This window comes from Cherax quadricarinatus, chromosome 8, assembly GCF_038502225.1.
Source record: "Cherax quadricarinatus isolate ZL_2023a chromosome 8, ASM3850222v1, whole genome shotgun sequence".
Taxonomy (NCBI): domain Eukaryota; kingdom Metazoa; phylum Arthropoda; class Malacostraca; order Decapoda; family Parastacidae; genus Cherax; species Cherax quadricarinatus.
The window spans coordinates 11946196-11969011 of NC_091299.1; the positions used below are offsets into that span (position 1 = coordinate 11946196).

Below are 22816 nucleotides of genomic sequence, written 5' to 3' on the forward strand. Positions count from 1 at the left end.
ATCCCCCCAATGAAAAGCAGGGGTGTCACTAGCACGTTAAGAGACCATACAATAAGTGTCAGGGGCCCGAGACTGTTCAACTGCCTCCCAGCACACATAAGGGGGATTACCAACAGACCCCTGGCAGTCTTCAAGCTGGCACTGGACAAGCACCTAAAGACAGTTCCTGATCAGCCGGGCTGTGGCTCGTACGTTGGTTTGCGTGCAGCCAGCAGCAACAGCCTGGTTGATCAGGCGCTGATCCACCAGGAGGCCTGGTCACAGACCGGGCCGCGGGGGCGTTGACCCCCGAAACTCTCTCCAGGTAAACTCCAGGTATATACAGTGCTAGTCACGACATTATGCCGCCCGTTCCCCGCACACGTACCAAAACACAAACTCATACAATGAAAGATTAAAAAATATATATTTGCACATTTACTGAGGTTTTAATACTTGATGCTGCATCCTTATCGCTTAATCACATCCCTCAACTGTGTAGGAAGACTCTCACAAATTCTTGAGGGTTTGGGGAGGTATATCATTCCATGCCTCATGTAGAGCAGCCTCCAGCCGCTGGATGGAACTGATATCCTTGCCCAGTAAACTTCATTTCACTATTGACCAGAGGTTCTCAGTAGGGTTTAGGTCTGGGAAATTGCCTGGCCAGTCATTAATGAACCTCACTTCACAGTCCTTAAGCCACTGAAGTACAGATTTGGAGGTATGACACGGTGCACTGTCCTGCATAAAAACTGTAGCCCCCATACTTGTCAAAGGCCTCATGTAAATTGTCACACAATAACTCCAGGTAATTATACTGGTTTTTATACTGGTTTTGGGGAAGCACAATGAGTTCACCAACACTCTGAGCACTGAAACACCTCCAAACCATGAGCGAGTCTGGGTGTTTGGTGGTCCCACAGGTTTAGCATGGGTCTAGCAGGTCACTACCTCTGGGTCGGTACACATGGCCCCCACAGTTACAGGTGACAGTGAAGGTTGCGTCATCACTCCAAAGTACTTCAGACCACTGTTGAGGATTCCAGTGAAAATATTTCTTTGCATAATCCAGCCTACGTTGCTTCTGTGGCTTGGAGAGGATTGGTTTCTTAACCTGGCGGTGGCTACTGTAGCCCAGTTCTGACACACGTCTGTTAACAGTTCTTACAGACACCTCTGAGAGAAGATGTGGGTTCTTTGCTTTCAATTCTATAGCAGTTATCTTAGATGCACTCTCTAACTGCTTCTTTAACACAGTTAAGGTACAAGCAGATGTATTCTTCGAGGGACCAGTCTACCGAGGTTTGGCAGACTGTAACTGGACGCCACCAGCAGCCTTGAAACGCTGCACCCAGTTCCTCACTGAACGCTCACACACACGCCAACATTCTCCACTATTTCTTTCGTTTGGTGCATAGCTTTGTAAAGTTCTGTGATTTGAGCTATAGTTTCAAGTGTTAAAGACTTCCTTTTACCCATAATCATGTATAGCCCCAAAACCAAAGGGAACACCGGACAAAAGTTGGGGCAGATGAGAGACAAAAGTTCAACACTTCCTCTCACCATGGCAGCCACGTGAACACTGAGGAGTCGCTGTAGAGTGTGGCAGCAGGCCGTGACGTCATGCTAATAGCTGCTACCCGGCATAATGCACTGACGAAAAAAGACCCCCCTATATGGTAGGCCTTTGATTTTCGTCACGGCATTATGCCGGGGCGCTTATCCGGCATAATGCCATGACTAGCACTGTACATTGAATATATATGCGGCAAGACAGTAACTGACCAATATGGTCTGCATGGTCTAAAATGTGCAAGTTCCAAAGGTTCACATACAAGGTACAACGAACACAACATCAAGATCAAGAGGAGCCTCGCTACGATTGACTACCCGGCTGAGAGACCTTGATTCCCAGTAATCCCACCATCCCGGTAATCCTGATAGACGTCGATAGAATCACGATCTATCCCTTAAAAACTGGCAGACAACTAGCGCGAAACTATACCTGGGTATGTACAGTGAGTGCTCAGCCTCACTAGTAGACCCACGGGCAGCCTCCTTCCTGTTTCAGAGCCTCACTGTGGCGCTCCAGAGGTGAAATGCCTGTTGCGCTTTATCTCTGGAGCGCCTCTGTGTCTTAACGACACAGTGTGCCTTGCAGCAACAACAGAAGCAGCAGCAGACCAACAGGAACATCAGTGGTATCAGTAGCAACAGGAGCAACATAATCAGGAACAGAAGTAACACTATAAACAGCAGAAACAGCAACAAAAGAAGCAGCGGCAGCAGTAACGGCGGCGGCAGCGGCTGCAGTGCCAGCGGCAGCACCAGCAGCACCAGCAGCACCAGCGGCAACATTGCTAATTGAAATATGATAGTAAGACAGATGCCATGAATACATTTAATGTCCGAACCATCAACAATTCGCCACAACAAAAAATAATACTATAAACGTTACCGCGGTAGCTGACGCCTCCATCTTATGATCCTGGCTATCAGTGCCTCTCCCCTTCAAGACATTTTCATTAATACTGTCTGAAGAGTCTAATCAACCAACACATCTACATACGCATCTAGATGAGCTTAAAATTACTTTGACGAAGTTACGCGAGATGGATCGTGTGTCAGGGTCGCAGTGCTTATCCAACAAGGGGCCTTATAGTGTACCATCCCCTTGTTAATTTTTTTCACCCCATCTTAAATGGAGATAAGGTTAAGAGTGTTGAACATTCATCACAGCGGCTCTCTTGTGTTTCGTCTTGACAGTAGTATTAGTCCGTGAAGAATGTGTCCGTGTCATGCAGAAAGATATTAGGGATTCTTATCTCTTGCGCCCGGGTACAGAGAAGACGGATTAGCCTCAAAGGGCTTTCGAAAGGGACTCTTATCAGAAGGAGTCTTTTCAAGGGATTCCACAGCCATCTTAATATTCTTAATGGGCAGTCATCTTCCCGGACAATGTTAGAGGTTCTTAATGGACAATTTTCCTCCTGGACAGTGATAGATGAAGCTAGAATGTATATACCTGTTGCTGATTCCTGGGCTTATCGTCCCCCACGGCCGGTCCCAGACCAGACCTATAATTAGTCCTCGGCAGATAAACTCTACACTACAGTATATAGACCGTAAAGTCTTCTGCTGGCCGTCTATCCCATATACTGTCACACTCTTACACTACCATACACTGACTTATATTTTTATGCATTCCAATATACTATCATGTATTTGCGTACTTGCATTTACGTCTCTTTACTCTAACCTCAACATACGTAAATATAATGATTTATCTCTGCAAAAGCGGACTTTTTTTTTTTTTTACAGTTCGGGTCACTAAGCTTAGTACCAGTTTTTGACAGTCATGCTGCTGCTAACGGTCTTTGACAGCCATGCTCCTGCTGACGGTCTTTGACAGCCATGCTGCTGCTGACGGTCTCTGACAGCCATGCTGGTGCTGACGGTCTTTGACAGTCATGCTGCTGCTGACGGTCTTTGACAGCCATGCTCCTGCTGACGGTCTTTGACAGCCATGCTGCTGCTGACGGTCTCTGACAGCCGTACTGGTGCTGACGGTCTTTGACAGCCATGCTCCTGCTGACGGTCTTTGACAGCCATGCTCCTGCTGACGGTCTCTGACAGCCATGCTCCTGCTGACGGTCTTTGACAGTCATGCTGCTGCTGACGGTCTTTAACAGCCATGCTGCTGCTGACGGTCTCTGACAGCCATGCTGGTGCTGACGGTCTCTGACAGCCGTGCTGGTGCTGACGGTCTTTTAGGTTAATGCTTCTGAAGAAGAGGTCAAATTGCACTTTCAGACAAATAAGTTGCATAATTACAAACAAGAATTTGTGTGCAAATTTGCATATATAACGAGCTATAAAAACTAGGATATCACCTATTATCTTCACAGCAAATTACCATAATGGAAGTCTTCACAATGCCAGTAACTAATGAAATTCACTCACGAACATAGTAACCCAGAGTAAGTCTGATAAAACCTGCTGTGAACACTATAGTTTTGTGGGGAAATTGGGGAGAGATGGCAGCTACGGGGAGAAATTGGGGAGAAATGGCAGCTACGGGGAGAAATTGGGGAGAAATGGCAGCTACGGGGAGAAATTGGGGAGAAATGGCAGCTACGGGGAGAAATTGGGGAGAAATGGCAGCTACGGGGAGAAATTGGGGAGAAATGGCAGCTACGGGGAGAAATTGGGGAGAGATGACAGCTACCGCTGAGTGGAAGAACCCTCGATACCAGTCACAGGCATGTCACGTGATGAGATGAAAGTGCTCGGTAAGCTAGATCACACAGTACGATAAAATAATGATACATCAAGCACTACAACCGTGTAGAACATTGATTACCACTGAGTAGTACCTCTGTAGTATACACATACACACACACATACACACTTCATCAATAAGAAAGATGTGTACCACATATACTTAGGAGCACACAAATATACTTCATCGATATCAGAACATTACACATACACATAAGAATACACATACACACACCTAAGAACAACCCCTGTGTATCAGATTCACATTACAGGAACCTGGTACATGTATACTGACAATGTAACACACTAGTGCAACTCTAGAATATCATCGTACTGACGCTACTACAGAAGATCGGAGGTAGCATGGATCTCATTCTCCCTCACCAGGACCTAGTAGCATTTCACCTATTTCAAATTCTATGATGCCAGATACAGGCAATGTTTTGTGATGGCCATGGGCCTTCCCGTCAGTGCTTGGAGGCTGAGCGTTTCATGCCCACATAAAATAATCAGAACTTTCTCTTCAGTATCAGTGGAGACTTGTCCTTCAAGTTTACCCGAGAAATGAAGAGGGCTAATTCCTGTTTCTTGATGTCATGCACAAAATCGGTTATACCCTAGATTTCTGTTATGCATAAGCCAACTAACAAAGATGATCTCATGTATTACTGCTCTCATCACGATACTAGGACCAAGAGAAGAGCTATAATAGTTTTTTTCTTGAGCCTATAGGATTTGAAGTCTGACCTTTGAAGAAAAGTGCTCTTATAGCCAACGTGTATTAATCTCCAGTTTTCGTGCCATTTTAACAGTGAGTGCTGGAGGGGAGTACTGGGCATCATGAACACGACACCTGCAGACAACTCTAATAAAAAGTACTTTTTACGTCGAATCCTCAGCTAGTCGCAATGTTGTTATTGATTCAATACCACTTGTTCGTGGTCACAATAATATATATATATATATATATATATATATATATATATATATATATATATATATATATATATATATATATATATATATATATATATATATATATATATATATATATATATACTGCTTGTGGAGGCTAGTACACCAAACGAGGATTAAAATGAAATTAGCTCAGAGGCACCCACACCACCGTATGTCCATGGATCAAGATAAAACACCTAGCTCTACTGGGTGCTTGATTCTTGTAGGATTGTGTGATCCGGTGGGTTAGAGCGTCATGTAATTTTCGCTCACTACGAGACAGGAACAAAACGACATGGGTTTGAATCCTCGGTTAGTCGCAGTGTTTGTTGTTACTGAATATATATACATGTATATATATATATATATATATATATATATATATATATATATATATATATATATATATATATATATATGTATATATATATATATATATATATATATATATATATATAAATATATATAAATACACACACACACACACACACATACACACACATGTATACTGATAAAGTCTCATGCTCGGTACTGAATTCATACAGTTTCAAGTGTTTTATTTACATGCAAAATATTTTGTGCTTCCCTGTTCAACTGACAAACCAAAGTCACCCCTCACATACTCAGCTGACCAACAAATCTGAGATGAATTAGAAGACTCAAACGAGAATTTATAATGGTTCAGAACGGAGCGAAATTTCGTCGTCTTTCATGTTTGTTCTTCCAGTAACGGTATTGTTATCTTTATTGCATATGTTAAGAATTCTATCCAACATAACACCTGTTCATCAGAGATTCAACTGGTTCTAACAGATGTATGTCTCCATAACAGAATGAGGCAGCCTTGCGTCAAGAGTACCAGGAGCGAGTGCAACTGGCCCACGACGTGTGTCAGACCTACGACGTGTATATGAGCCAGGACGAGTACATACGCAAGTCAGACCAGCAACAAGGCAAGCTCCAGTACTCTGACTGGTTCACACTCAAGAGGTGGGATTTACTATGCAGTGACTTACTAGCTAATTGTAGTTACAGGAGAAGAACTGTGCTCTGGGTTTCACATCTTCCTGAATAAACAGTCTTATTATTTTCAAGATTTCATTGACTGGGATTCATGATTCTCCGCCTCGTTGAGGAAGTCACCGTCTTGACAATAAAGTTGTAGTTCAGCTCTTCCCCGTGAATATAATTCTAATAATAATAATTGAAAGTCACAAGATATGACCATGGGATCTATATTCTTCAGGAGGTTTATTTACACTTTTAGAAATCTCCTTCACTTGACAATTATCTAAGGTAAATTCGATCGTCTGTTTCTAGGATAGTCTGCTCCATTTGCTTTAATTCCTTGCTTGGTTTAATTCCTTGCTTGGTTTAATTCCTTGCTTGGTTTAATTCCTTCCTTGGTTTAATTCCTTGCTTGGTTTAATTCCTTGCTTGGTTTAATTCCTTCCTTGGTTTAATTCCTTGCTTGGTTTAATTCCTTGCTTGGTTTAATTTCTGGTTTGGTTTAATTCCTGGCTTGGTTTAATTCCTTCCTTGGTTTAATTCCTTGCTTGATTTAATTCCTTGCTTGGTTTAATTCATTGCTTGGTTTAATTCCTTGCTTGATTTAATTCCTTGCTTGGTTTAATTCCTTCCTTGATTTAATTCTTTGCTTGGTTTAATTCCTTGCTTGGTTTAATTCCTTGCTTGGTTTAATTTCTTGCTTGGTTTAATTCCTTGCTTGGTTTAATTCCTGGTTTGGTTTAATTCCTGGCTTGGTTTAATTCCTTCCTTGGTTTAATTCCTTCCTTGATTTAATTCCTTGCTTGGTTTAATTCCTTGCTTGGTTTAATTCCTTGCTTGATTTAATTCCTTCCTTGGTTTAATTCCTTCCTTGATTTAATTCCATGCTTGGTTTAATTCCTTGCTTGGTTTAATTCCTTGCTTGGTTTAATTCCTTGCTTGGTTTAATTCCTTGCTTGGTTTAATTCTTTGCTTGGTATAATTCCTTGCTTGGTTTAACCATCATTTTGCTCATCACCTGCACACACATTCATGTAATTATTTTCCTCATTCCTGTATGACCCTTTTCTATTTTTCTTGTGATTAGAAAAAAATAATTATTCAGGGCATTTATATTGGGCTATCCTTGCAGGTTCATTAATATGCACCTGAAGAAGAGCTCGGGCCAGGGGCCAGGAGGAAAATACCCATTACGAGTAACTTTTACGTCCTGGCAGAGTAGTTAAAAAATATTATGCGTGTTCAGGTAAAGGGACGGGGGGTAGGAAGCCTTGAGTTGCTTGGCACATCTGGGGCCAATATGTGTTTTCTCAACACTGTTGTTTTGCGCTTGTCATAGTGCTTATTTAGCAAGTTTATGAGAGTTGTCAAAGATGATGATGATATTGTTTTTCAGTGTATATATATATATATATATATATATATATATATATATATATATATATCCTTCTCCCTGAAAGCTGACTGCCTTGGATCAAACGTGTAGCGCATGCTACACAAACACTGATCTCTGGCTGAAGGAGACTCGAACCTACGAACCTTAGGACGAGGTACGCAGTGCTTTACCAATCTACCCACACTGGACCAATACCTTGGCGTGTAGCATGCGCTAGGTTCGAGTCTCCTTCAGCCAGAGATCAGTGTTTGTGTATATTTCGTGTATATTCCAAGCGCTTTCGTGACTACTCACATTATCAAGTTCCTTGATAATGTGAGTAGTCACGAAAGCGCTTGGAATTTCTCTATTCTTTCAGAGTGGTTGTTTTGCATATTCTGAAATCACCTGTTTACTGTGATCTTATTGCATATATATATATATATATATATATATATATATATATATATATATATATATATATATATATATATATATATATATATATATATATATATATATAGAGAGAGAGAGAGAGAGAGAGAGAGAGAGAGAGAGACTGTGAATCACAGTAGTTGAGAATAAATGGATGAAATGTAAGACTGGAGGGGTCGAGGCAGTGGAGGGATCTACAAGACACTGTTGTGAACTGTTAAATGTTGATAACTGAAAAATAAGTTTGACGCTCATACTGCATAACTGGAGGTTCTAATACCCTTCACCCTCTTCCACACCTCATTTTCATCACCCCTTCCACACTCATGTCAGTAGGGTTACTGAATTTCTATGTAATATACTTGTGTAATATATCGTAAGTTGTATCACGCATATTATATATGTAAGCGCTTGCCTGCAGGCCTCCTCAGTTCCAGTATAGGCATAAGGCGAGACAGTTAGGCCTGGGCTTCCCTTGACGACTTTGTCAATATACGTCTTACCACCCAACCGTCATATCTCCAAGGAATCCCACGCCATGCTCACTTTCATCACCCCTTCCACACTTATTTTCATTACCCCTTCCACAAAAATTTTTATCACCCCTTCCACATCTCATTTTCATCAGCTCTTCCGCACCCCCGCCCCCCTCCACTGCAACACCTGAGAAAGTCTTGCATTTATTATCCAGGTGTCCGAACAGCGACACTCAGGTGTCCGAACAGCGACACTCAGGTGTCCGAACAGCGACACTCAGGTGTCCGAACAGCGACACTCAGGTGTCCGAACAGCGACACTCAGGTGTCCGAACAGCGACACTCAGGTGTCCGAACAGCGACACTCAGGTGTCCGAACAGCGACACTCAGGTGTCCGAACAGCGAAACTCAGGTGTCCGAACAGCGACACTCAGGTGTCCGAACAGCGACACTCAGGGGTCCGAGCAGTGATACTCAGGGTTCCGAGCAGTGATACTCAGGTGTCCGAGCAGTGATACTCAGGTGTCCGAGCAGTGACACTCAGGTGTCCGAGCAGTGACACTCAGGTGTCCGAGCAGTGACACTCAGGCGTCCAAGCAGTGACACTCAGGTGTCCGAGCAGTGATACTCAGGTGTCCGAGCAGTGATACTCAGGTGTCCGAGCAGTGACACTCAGGCGTCCAAGCAGTGACACTCAGGTGTCTAAGCAGTGATACTCAGGTGTCCGAGCAGTGATACTCAGGTGTCCGAACAGTGATACTCAGGTGTCCGAGCAGTGATACTGAGGTGTCCGAGCAGTGATACTCAGGTGTCCAAGCAGTGATACTCAGGTGTCCGAGCAGTGATACTCAGGTGTCCAAGCAGTGATACTCAGGTGTCCAAGCAGTGATACTGAGGTGTCCGAGCAGTGACACTCAGGTGTCCGAGCAGTGATACTGAGGTGTCCGAGCAGTGATACTCAGGTGTCCGAGCAGTGACACTCAGGTGTCCGAGCAGTGATACTCAGGTGTCCAAGCAGTGATACTCAGGTGTCCGAGCAGTGATACTCAGGTGTCCAAGCAGTGATACTGAGGTGTCCGAGCAGTGACACTCAGGTGTCCGAGCAGTGATACTGAGGTGTCCAAGCAGTGATACTCAGGTGTCCAAGCAGTGATACTCAGGTGTCCAAGCAGTGACACTCAGGTGTCCAAGCAGTGATACTCAGGTGTCCAAGCAGTGACACTCAGGTGTCCAAGCAGTGATACTCAGGTGTCCGAGCAGTGATACTCAGGTGTCCAAGCAGTGACACTCAGGTGTCCAAGCAGTGATACTCAGGTGTCCAAGCAGTGATACTCAGGTGTCCAAGCAGTGATACTGAGGTGTCCAAGCAGTAATTCTCAGGTGTCCAAGCAGTGATACTCAGGTGTCCGAGCAGTGACACTCAGGTGTCCGAGCAGTGACACTCAGGTGTCCGAGCAGTGATACTCAGGTGTCCGAGCAGTGACACTCAGGTGTCCGAGCAGTGATACTCAGGTGTCCAAGCAGTGATACTCAGGTGTCCGAGCAGTGATACTCAGGTGTCCAAGCAGTGATACTCAGGTGTCCAAGCAGTGATACTGAGGTGTCCGAGCAGTGACACTCAGGTGTCCGAGCAGTGATACTGAGGTGTCCGAGCAGTGACACTCAGGTGTCCGAGCAGTGATACTCAGGTGTCCAAGCAGTGATACTCAGGTGTCCGAGCAGTGATACTCAGGTGTCCAAGCAGTGATACTCAGGTGTCCGAGCAGTGACACTCAGGTGTCCAAGCAGTGATACTGAGGTGTCCGAGCAGTGACACTCAGGTACCCGAGTAGCGGCACTCAGGTATCCGAGCAGTGATACTCAGGTACCCGAGCAGTGACACTCAGGTACCCGAACAGTGACACTCAGGTACCCGAACAGTGACACTCAGGTACCCGAACAGTGACACTCAGGTGTCCGAGCAGTGATACTGAGGTGTCCGAGCAGTGATACTCAGGTGTCCGAGCAGTGATACTCAGGTGTCCGAGCAGTGATACTCAAGTGTCCGAGCAGTGATACTCAGGTGTCCGAGCAGTGATACTGAGGTGTCCAAGCAGTGATACTCAGGTGTCCAAGCAGTGATACTCAGGTGTCCAAGCAGTGACACTCAGGTGTCCAAGCAGTGATACTCAGGTGTCCAAGCAGTGACACTCAGGTGTCCAAGCAGTGATACTCAGGTGTCCGAGCAGTGATACTCAGGTGTCCAAGCAGTGACACTCAGGTTTCCAAGCAGTGATACTCAGGTGTCCAAGCAGTGATACTCAGGTGTCCAAGCAGTGATACTGAGGTGTCCGAGCAGTGACACTCAGGTACCCGAGTAGCGGCACTCAGGTATCCGAGCAGTGATACTCAGGTACCCGAGCAGTGACACTCAGGTACCCGAACAGTGACACTCAGGTACCCGAACAGTGACACTCAGGTACCCGAACAGTGACACTCAGGTACCCGAACAGTGACACTCAGGTACCCGAGCAGTGACACTCAGGTACCCGAGCAGTGACACTCAGGTACCCGAGCAGTGATACTCAGGTACCCGAGCAGTGACACTCAGGTACCCGAGCAGTGACACTCAGGTACCCGAACAGTGACACTCAGGTACCCGAGCAGTGACACTCAGGTACCCGAACAGTGACACTCAGGTACCCGAGCAGTGACACTCAGGTACCCGAGCAGTGACACTCAGGCACCCGAACAGTGACACTCAGGTACCCGAGCAGTGACACTCAGGCACCCGAACAGTGACACTCAGGTACCCGAGCAGTGACACTCAGGTACCTGAGCAGTGACACTCAGGTACCCGAGCAGTGACACTCAGGTACCCGAGCAGTGACACTCAGGTACCCGAGCAGTGATACTCAGGTACCCGAGCAGTGACACTCAGGTACCCGAGCAGTGACACTCAGGTACCAGAGCAGTGACACTCAGGTACCCGAACAGTGACACTCAGGTACCCGAGCAGTGATACTCAGGTACCCGAGCAGTGACACTCAGGTACCCGAGCAGTGACACTCAGGTACCAGAGCAGTGACACTCAGGTACCCGAACAGTGACACTCAGGTACCCGAGCAGTGACACTCAGGTACCCGAGCAGTGACACTCAGGTACCAGAGCAGTGACACTCAGGTACCCGAGCAGTGACACTCAGGCACCCGAACAGTGACACTCAGGTGCCCGAGCAGTGACACTCAGGTACCCGAACAGTGACACTCAGGTGCCGAGCAGTGACACTCAGGTACCCGAACAGTGACACTCAGGTACCAGAGCAGTGACACTCAGGTACCCGAACAGTGACACTCAGGTACCCGAGCAGTGACACTCAGGTACCCGAGCAGTGACACTCAGGTACCCGAGCAGTGACACTCAGGTACCCGAGCAGTGACACTCAGGTACCCGAGCAGTGATACTCAGGTACCCGAGCAGTGACACTCAGGTACCCGAACAGTGACACTCAGGTACCAGAGCAGTGACACTCAGGTACCCGAGCAGTGACACTCATGTACCCGAGCAGTGACACTCAGGTACCCGAGCAGTGACACTCAGGTACCCGAGCAGTGACACTCAGGTACCCGAGCAGTGACACTCAGGTACCCGAGCAGTGACACTCAGGTACCCGAGCAGCGACACTCAGTGACCCCTCCAAATGTCCTGCAGAGGAATTAGAACCTCACACCTGGAGTTCTTTCCTTCATTTCTCCGTGTTCGTTGCTCTTCCTCTGTCGTTATCAGATTTCTTCCGTATATCAGGTTCTGGGTAGTCCATTACATGCGAAAGTTTGGCCCTGAAACTGCTAATTATGCTGCCATAATTATCACTACACAAGGGCGCCTGCTGCCTTTCTCCTTCTCTCTCTCTCTCTCCATTACATATATATATATATATATATATATATATATATATATATATATATATATATATATATATATATATATATATATATATATCAATCATTATCATTATCATCACACTGGCCGATTCCCACCAAGGCAGGGTGGCCCGAAAAAGAAAAACTTTCACCATCATTCACTCCATCACTGTCTTGCCAGAAGGGTGCTTTACACTACAGTTTTTAAACTGCAACATTAACACCCCTCGTTCAGAGTGCAGGCACTGTACTTCCCATCTCCAGGACTCAAGTCCAGCCTGCCGGTTTCCCTGAACCCCTTCATAAATGTTACTTTGCTCACACTCCAACAGCACGTCAAGTATTAAAAACCATTTGTCTCCATTCACTCCTATCAAACACGCTCACGCATGCCTGCTGGAAGTCTAAGCCCCTCGCACACAAAACCTCCTTTACCCCCACTCTCCAACCTTTCCTAGGCCGACCCCTACCCCGCCTTCCTTCCACTACAGACTGATACACTCTTGAAGTCATTCTGTTTCGCTCCATTCTCTCTACATGTCCGAACCACCTCAATATATTATATAATATATATAATATATAATATATATATATATATATATATATATATATATTTATAAACAATCTTTAACACATTTGTTGAAACAAGACGACTACCCGAAGTATTGAAGACAGAAAGTGTAATTGAATTTTTTAAAGGAGACAGACCCACAGCATTGAACTACAGACCAGTGTCACTGACATGTATTGTATGCAAAGTCATGGAGAAGATTATCAGGAGAAGAGTGGTGTACCATCTAGAAAGGAATGAGCTAATAAACGACAACTAGCACGGATTCAGAGGTGAGAAATCTTGTGTCACGAAGCTACTAGAGTTCTATGACAAGGCGACAGACTATGGAACAATGCTCTTCTCCAGACTGAGGGACTGACCACCTCAAAACTTTAAGGGTGATGGACTGATTACATCGTCTTCAAGTATCTTCTGCTTCTATCAACTTTTCTGTACTCGACTGAAGAAGCCTACTGTGTAGGCGAAACGTTTCGATATAAAGATACCTAACTGTTGCATATGTGTCTTACCTAACAAGGCGACAGCAGTAAGACAAGAGAGAGAGGGGTGGGTAGACTGCAATTTCATGGACTGCAAGAAAGCTTTTGACACAGCTCCACACACGAGATTAGTGCAAAAGGTGGAGGACCAGGCAGGTATAATAGGGAAGGCACTGCAATGGATCAGAAAATACCTGACAGGAATGCATCAGCGAGTCATGGTACGTGATGAGGTGTCAGAGCGGGCGCTTGTAACGAGCGGGATTCCAAAGGGGTCAGTCCTAGGCCCAGTGCTCTTTCTGGTAGATGTGAACGACATGACGGAAGGAATAGACTCAAAAGTGCCCTTGTTTGCAGACTATGTGAAGTTAATGAGGAGAATTCAGACAGGAGAAGACAAGGCAGGGCTACAGAGGGATCTGGACAGGCTGCAGACCTGGTCCAGCAACTGGCTCCTGGAGTTCAACCCCACCAAGTGCAAAGTTATGAAGTTCAGGGAAGGGCAAAGACGACAGCAGACAGAATACAGTCTAAGGGGCCAAAGGTTACAAACCTCATTCAAGGAAAAGCACCTTGGAGTGTTTAATATACCAGGCACATCTTCTGAAGTGCACATCAACCAAATAGCTGCTGCAACATATGGACGACTGGCGAACCTAAGAATAGCATTCCGACATCTCGGTAAGGAGTCGTTCCGCACCCTGTACACCGTGTACGTCAGGCCTATATTGGAGTATGCATCACCTGTTTGGAACCCACACCTGCCCAAGCACGTCAGCAAATTAGTGAAAGTACAAAGGTTTGCAGCGAGATAAGTCCCGGAGCTAAGGGGTATGTCCTACGAGGAGTGGTTATGGGAACTTGACCTGACGACACAGGAGGACAGCAGGGACAGGGAGGACATTATAACGACATATAAAATACTGAGAGGAATGGACAAGGTGGACAGAAACAGGATGTTCCAGAGATGAGACACGGCAACAAGTTATCACAGTTGGAAATTGAAGACCCAGATGACTCACATGGATGTTAGGAAGTATTTCTTCAGTCATAGAGCTGACAGGAAGTGGAATAGTCTGGAAAGTGAGGTAGTGGAGGCAAGTACCATACATAGCTTTAAGAAGAGGTATGATCAAGCTCATGAAGCAGGGAGAGAGAGGACCTAGTAGCAACCAGTGAAAAGGCGGCGTCAGGAGCTGTGACTAAACCCCTGCAACCACAGTTAGGTGAGTGCACACACACACACACACACACATATAAAATATATATATATATATATATATATATATATATATATATATATATATATATATATATATATATATATATATATATAAATATATATATATATATATATATATATATATATATATATATATATATATATATATATATATATATATATATATATATATATATATATATATATATATATATGTCGTGCCGAATATGTAAAACTGGTCAATTAGCAAGAACTCATTTAAAATTTAGTCCTTTCTGAAATTTTTTCTTATACGTTTAAAGATGTATTTTTTTCATTAATGTTAATGCATTTTTTTTTAATTTTGCACCAAAAGTATCTTAGAAAACTTATCTAACCTTATTATAGCAAGAGCAATTTATTTTAGCCTAACCCAACTAAATATATTTTAAATGCGTTTACATTAACTTAATACTAAACAAATACAATCAAATATATTTTTTTCGTTAGGTTCAGAATGATTTTGGCGATATTATTGCATACACAAATTTTTACTTGTCCTATATGGCAAGATGAGCGTTGCTATTTATGCCAAGATCGCAAGTTCTGCCTATTCGGCACGACATATATATATATATATATATATATATATATATATATATATATATATATATATATATATATATATATATATATGTATGTATGTATATAAGCCTCTAGTCATTCTCCTTTATGACCCCTTTTGTCCCATGAGTGGACCTCTTGCTTCTTGCTGCAACTTTCACATACGGGTAGTGATGATGGTGTAGGTAGTGGTGGTAGTGTAGGTAGTGGGGGTAGTGTAGTTAGTGGGGGTAGTGATGACGGTGGTGGTGGTGGTGTAAATTGTGGTGGTAGTGTAGGTAATGGTGATAGTGATGGTTGTGGTGGTGGTGTTGGTGGTGGTTTTGATGGTGTACAGCAATGGTACCCTCACCAGCTGTCTCCTACACAGCCTACAACAACACACAATCTACAACAACACAGTCTATAACAACACACAGCCTACAACAACACACAGCCTACAACACACAGCTTACAATACACAGCCTACAACACACGGCCTACAACACACGGCCTACAACACACGGCCTACAACACACGGCCTACAACACAACCTACACACCCTCCCTCCCTCACTAAACGTGTTTGGTCGATAGCGTGTCATGCCGCAGGTCACTTCTTTCACCCTTATCATTTTCTCACCCCATGTATTCAGATCAGAACACCTATCCTTCCCCTTCCCCTCCCTTCCAGTCCCCTGGTGTTATTATGATCACTACGTGTTTAGCGCTTTCTCGAGAATATAATGTTAATTATTTCACGACACTCATTTTTTTTTTTCCATTTTTCCCAATTGTCTTGTCTTAACACTGGAAGTTCCTTACTAACATAATTGATGCGCAGACGTCAGGCTGACAGTCTGTGCATCATAACCCTTTTCGTTTCGCATCAGTAATAGCAATTCACGTTAATCGCTAAACCCATGCAGATCATTCATCGCAAAACGTGGTGGAATTTCGATCCTCCGTCTGCCGAGCGCAAGACAGACGTGAAGCTTCGTATTTGTATTCACCTATATGTCTTTCGTTACTGTCATTACACATATAACTCACATTTGGGAGACCGAAACTTATGACAACGTTTTAGTCCTACTTAAACCATCACATAATCACACCTTGTTGTTGTTGAAGTTATTGTATTATTATTATTATTATTATTATTATTTTGTAGTAATATTTCATTAATTCAGATTAGCAATATGTAACAGTGACAGTTATATATTCAATCGCTACTCTATTGTCATTTATTTAACAAGTATTGCCTACAAGACATAAATCCTTACCTACCTCGAAACTTAAGAATTGTATATCCTTGAGAGAAGTGTGAGGCGCTTCAGATGACTGAGTTTAGTTCCATGTTGGCCGTGGTACAGTGCTGCCTCAGAAATGTCAATTTACGCCATTACCACAAAGTTGAATCTTTAGAAATCTCGGTAAACTGGTCACCCAGGAAATACTGCTCTCAGCTTCAAGCATATAACTTAGGGTGATAACATTATTTAATTAACACTCCATGGCCATTCTGAAGTGGCTGTTACCCTATGATTGTATATGGGATGGGGAGAGTAAAAGGATTACATAGGTACACGATGGCTCATGGGACGAGTCCCCAATATTCTTTCAGCTGTTATGAGGCTGAAAGGCGCAGGGCCTACCTGCATCAGAGAAAATTCGTTGAATCACCTTTAATCGACACTAAAGAAAATTTCAACTTACGTACAATGGGGACCTAGCATGGCTCTGCTGCTCTACTGTATTTTCATGTGCTTATTTTTTTATCGTTCCTTAATAAACCCACTACTTTTGGTAACCTAGCAGTAAATAGGGATCTGGATGTTTAGTAGACTGCTGTATTCTGCATCCTGGGAGAGGAATGAAGGCTGAGGGGTATAGTATTCCTTAGACAGGGCTGGGCTTTGAAATGTCCTGGGTTAGAAAAACAACTCTTAGTCTGTCACTCAGCTAGGGTAGGATTACAGCTCTTGTTCTGTAAATGATCTAAGGTAGGCTAACAGCGCTTGCCTTGTAAATGATCTAAGGTAGGCTAACAGCGCTTGCCTTGTAAATGATCTAAGGTAGGCTAACAGCGCTTGCCTTGTAAATGATCTAAGGTAGGCTAACAGCGCTTGCCTTGTAAATGATCTAAGGTAGGCTAACAGCGCTTGCCTTGTAAATGATCTAAGGTAGGCTAACAGCGCTTGCCTTGTAAATGATCTAAGGTAGGCTAACAGCTCAGTAAATTCAACGATGTAAAAAAAAATAGTAAGTTGTGACCCTTCAAGGGTTGTGCCTGGATGTCAGAGGTCTGTTGATCTAAGGAAGTGAAGCTACGCCTGTACCTCGACTCAAACATGATTCCTTCCAGTTCCGTAGGCGCTGTATGACTCAATACGGGTTTATCGCTTTCCAATAATGAAGTGATAAAAATAACGTTAAAATTAATAATAAAATTGCAACGAGAGGCAAAGCGTAAGGAAGGTAAAGAAAAAAAATATTTTGATTAGAGAATTCACGAAAGCCTAATAAGACACAGGGGTCAGTCACATTGTATATTCGGAGGTGAATATTTTTTGTTCTTTTTGAAGTGCGTGCATAAGTGTGAGAAGCGCGACTTACCGTGGAGTAACGACCATTCAGCAAACAAACCATCAGTGCCTTGGGACTTTCCAACAGTGATGTCATGAGACACAGCAATGAGCACTACTGTCACAATAAATATGGAAAATTAGGTGGGGAAAAATCTGATATGAAGTATAGGTCTCATGTGGAAATTTTAATAATAATAATAATAATAATAATAATAATAATAATAATAATAATAATAATAATAATAATAATAATAATAATAATATCTTTATTTCTACAAGTACATGTACAAGGCATACAGGCCTAGCTGTCATCAATGAAATACTAATACATAGAAAGCCGCTTGTTATGCAGAGCATTTCGGGAAAATTAGGTTAGTTTTGTCCCAGGATGCAACCCACACCAGTCGACTAACACCCAGGTACCCATTTTACTGATGGGTGAACATATACAACCGGTGTAAAGAAACACGCCCAATGAAATACATGGGGTACAATTGAAAGGCAGAGAGCAGAATTGCTGTGTATAACTAAATTGTTTGTATACTGAGAACATCAACCATCTAGCTTCTCGTACCTCTGCCCACACTGATGAGGTTAGTGTCTTAAAGGGCTTTCTCTCTCTATTTTTATCCTCCACTCCAAAAACTCACTTTTTTTAAGAATACCTTGCCATATTGAAAAGAAAGTTCAAGGATTGTTTAATAGATAAGAATTCTCTTCTTAGCCTCATAGAGCATGAAGGGATGTCTCCGTTAAACTAGCAGCATTAAACGGTGAATATGGAATGCAATTTATTTTTTTTCAGAAGTTTAAAAAATTATTTGAAAAATCTAATTTGAAGAAAGAAAAGAGCATAATGAAATGTGTCAAGTAAAATATGCTGTTGAGAAAGTAACAATCACTAGGCTAAAATACGTAGCTACTAGATTAAAGTCTAGGCTTTAAGTACTTGTAAGAGTTCATTTGGAGACCTCTGTCACACGAAATATAAAGCATGTTGACAGAGTATACTATCATAAATACAATTTTAATTTTTAAAGGGGTGGACCGGTAAGCCAGCTGAAGGCCTCGTTCAGATGACAGAGCTGGTCATCACATGACTAAGACCCGCGTCAGGAAACACTTGTTCTGTTTCCTGACGAATCTTACCTCACCGGCAGACAACAGGTCAACTATATAAGACCCGCGTCAGGAGACTTGTCCTTTCTCCTGACGAATAAAACACCAGGCTCTGGTGGCTTGGTGGTTAACGACGCTCTCGCTTCACACGGCGAGGGCCTGGGTTCGATTCCCAGCCGGAGTAGAAACATTGGACGTGTTTCATTCCACCTGTTGTCTATGTTCCCCATCAGTAAAATGGGTACCTGGGTGTGGGTCGCATCCTGGGACACTGACCTAATTTGCCCGAAATGCGGAGCATAACAAGGGACTTTCTATATAGTAGTATGTCATTGTTGTCAGCTAGGACTGTATACCTTGTACTTGTAGTAAATGAAGATATTATTATTATGTATCAGGACTGTCCTAACGAATATTATAACAAAGATATTTAAGCTAACTGCATAATAGACTCGTGTCAGAAACACTTGGTCTATCCCTGACGAATTAAACAACATGGGCTACACATTTTGAAACGTTATATTAGACTGTCCGAAACTCCAATCGTTTAGCTATGACTGAAGCTCTTAAATATTTGACATAAAATAAATTACTTTTAAATATAATATAAACTGCTATTAATAAAAGCTTATGTTATAACAGTGTTTTGAATTAATTAAAAATTTTAATTTAAAAAACTATTTACATACAATTAAGTGACAAAGATTAAATCAAATGTTTAGTTTTTATACGAGCCAAGGCCGGGTCACCACTACTTGGGAAAGACCCGGGCCGGGAGAATACCGGCGAATAAAAAAAAAAAAAAAAATGGAGGCGTGAGCTTGCTACCACTAAGAGTTAGTTAGTTTAATATGTTTATTATGCACCCCATACCCATCCTGTGGGCGGTAGTCAAAAGATTACAGAGGTACATGATTGGTCCAGGGACTGGACTCCAAAGTTTTGATAGCTGAGCAAGTTACAGAGGTAATGAACTCACAATTTACAAAGGTAATGAACTCACAATTTACAAAGGTAATGAACTCCAGGTAGGTCTGGTCACAATCATGACAAGTTACAAAGGTATTTACAGATTACAGAGGTACGTAATACCACTTGCAGCTCACAAGACTGCCATCCCCACGAGCCCCTTTGGGGCGGGTCAGATGGCAGACCAGAGGCCTAGCTTCTCCCTGTGAGCCCCGTGAGGGCGGGGACTGTGGCTAGGCCTGGGGACACTTGGTCCCAAAGATGAAGGGGGTACTTGTACCTCCTCCCATGGGAGACTTAGGTCTCGAGACACTCCCCAGATAGGGAGCCAAGGCCGGGTCACCACTCTTGGGAAAGACCCGGGCCGGGAGAGTACCAGTGAATAAAAAAAACACAAATGGTTATAATTATAACCATAATTTTTAAGTGGGTAGACCGGTAAGCCAGTGGAAGGCATCGGTCAGACGACCAAAGCTCCAACGGCGGGTCATCATCTAAGATCCGTGTCAGGAAACACTTGTTTCCTGACGAACCTTACCTAACCTAGCCGTATATGGAATAGATAGACTAGCCTAGCAAGTACAAGCTTAGATGGAGTAGGTAGGCTAGCCTGGAAGGCTCAGATTTAGACGGAATAGGTTAATCTAAAAAATCTAATCCAGAAGACAGCCTAGACTATTCATGTACTGTGGCGATGGTGGCAGAGGGGTGGCCCCTCTTGGTAATAATATTCTGACTGCTTATTACTGCTTCCAAAGGATCATTGAGCAGAACAGTGTAATTGATGAGTTCTGAGGAAAGGGACAAGTGGATGTGGTTGAAGTGTTCCTGCCACATGCGACACCTGTTTCCACAAGGAGTCGGCCAGTCTTCAGTACGCTCCAAATCAGTCTTTCACGGCTTTGTATTACTGTGTTAGCTAGAGCTAACAAATAAACACAACGGTTACCACATGATCAAACAGAAATGCTGAAAGCGAAATGAAAAAAAGGGAAGTTATTGTACGTTTTAATGTTAAGGGAAAGTCAGCACTAGTAACCAGTACCATAAAGTATAAACAACCCAACCTTGAAGATCACGGGTACCATAAACCACCAGCCAGAAGGTATTGGTTAAATTGAAAAACCTTAACCTTAACCCGTACGAGAAGGTTCAAGGAGTGTGACACCCGCAACTATATATCTGCCCCCACACAAGGTGCTATTTGTGACCCGTAGGGGCCTAACCAATTGGAGTTACTACTACTACTACTACTACTACTACTAATAATAATAATAATAAAAATAAAAAATAACAACGGCAGCAATAATAATATTAACAATTATAATAATAAACATTTAATTGGAGACAGGTACTCCCTGAGATATAGCCTGAGCTTGCTACCACTTGCAGCTCACAAGACCGTCATCCCCACGAGCCCCTTTGGGGCGGGGCAGATGGCAGACCAGAGGCCTAGCTTCTCCCTACGAGCCCCGTGAGGGCGGGGACTGTGGCTAGGCCTGGGGACAGTTGGTCCCAAAGATGGAACCATGGAAGACTTAGGTCTCGAGACACTCCCCAGATAGGGAGCCAAGGCCGGGTCATCAACTCTTGGAAAAGACCCGGGCCGGGAAAGTACCGGCGAATAAAAAAAAAAAACAAGTACTCCCTACTGTTTCCTGTCAGTGAGCTTGTTGATACAGGTCTCAAGTCTGTCTCCTATACCGTCCGTCTCGGTTTTCGTGAACAGTCTTCCATGTTTCACATTGTTGAGGCCTTCTGGGAGTCTGAACGTTGCGTTCCGCATCTGAAACTTTCTAGCATAATTAAGCGGGATCTTGCATATTCCGTGTTAATTTTCGGCTGTTATCTTCCAGAAGTTTAAGATTTTGATCCTAAAATTGATCTCCATTTGACCCAAAATCAACGTAGAGGCAAGTGAAAGGTAGTTGAAGGGAAATACATTGTCTTCTTCCTGAAAAAAAGACAGTTGCAGAACAAACTTTGATTAGGACAACGTTTCGATCTGTGAGAAGCTTTAGGAAATCATGATAAAGCTTCACGCAGAGCTAAACTTTATCCTAAATTAAGTTTGTTAAGAAACTTGCCTTTTTTTTCATTTTTGTGGGTAATTCGACCTTTGAATTCAACCTGCCTCTTCAATTTTAGTTAAAATTTTCCATCTTTGAATTATTTGGTACTTTGCTTACTAGTTGGTATGCCATTTAGTATCTAGATTTCCTTATAATTCTAGGAAGCGTTTCATCGAGTCTGCTCGGACTGTTTATTTTTAACGTCCCTAGATGTTTTAACGTGTGAAAAAAAAAATAAAGAAGTGGACCGGTAACCCGCAGAAGGCCTCGGTCAGATGAACAAAAACTCCAGCTGTGGGTCATCACATTGCTAAGACCCGCGACAGGAAACACCGGTGCTGTTTCCTGATAAACCTTACCTTAACGCTTAACGTGTCAAGGATGCCACTTTTGCTTATATTTAGTGTTTCAGTGTCAGGTTGTATGAAAAAAAATTAAGTCTGTGTATATTGTTGTTACGCACTGATGTAAATAACGAGCTGAAGTCTGCGTTGTGTGCTGAAGTCATTCCACTGTTGTTATTAGTCATTCCACTGTTGTCACTAATGAAAGGTCTTTGCTTTCACTATTTTTTTTTTACCCTCTGACATACTAAAATAATTTTTTTTTTCCTGGCATGGTTTTGATGTGTGTGTATTATTGCTTGTAACATTCTCAGTTATCTTATTTTGATGGCTTTCTGTCTTTCTCTTTCTTTCTCTGTAGGAGTTTGCAGTTAACATAGTTTTATTAGTTTTAAGTCAATATGTACATTATGGTTTTTGCCTAAGATCTTCATTAGATTCTTACCGTTGA

The 22816-nt window shown here is 43.1% G+C and overlaps 1 protein-coding gene across 9 annotated transcripts in view; it reads left to right on the plus strand.

Annotated features, from left to right (window-relative positions):
- Positions 1-22816, plus strand: part of LOC128685412 (carbohydrate sulfotransferase 11-like) — a 102931-nt gene that overhangs the window by 47701 nt on the left and 32414 nt on the right. For all 9 annotated transcript variants that reach the window (XM_070082875.1, XM_070082872.1, XM_070082877.1 and 6 more), the window contains exon 3: positions 6053-6210. In XM_070082875.1, the coding sequence (XP_069938976.1) occupies positions 6053-6210 (158 nt within the window). The remainder of the gene's footprint in view (positions 1-6052; positions 6211-22816) is intronic.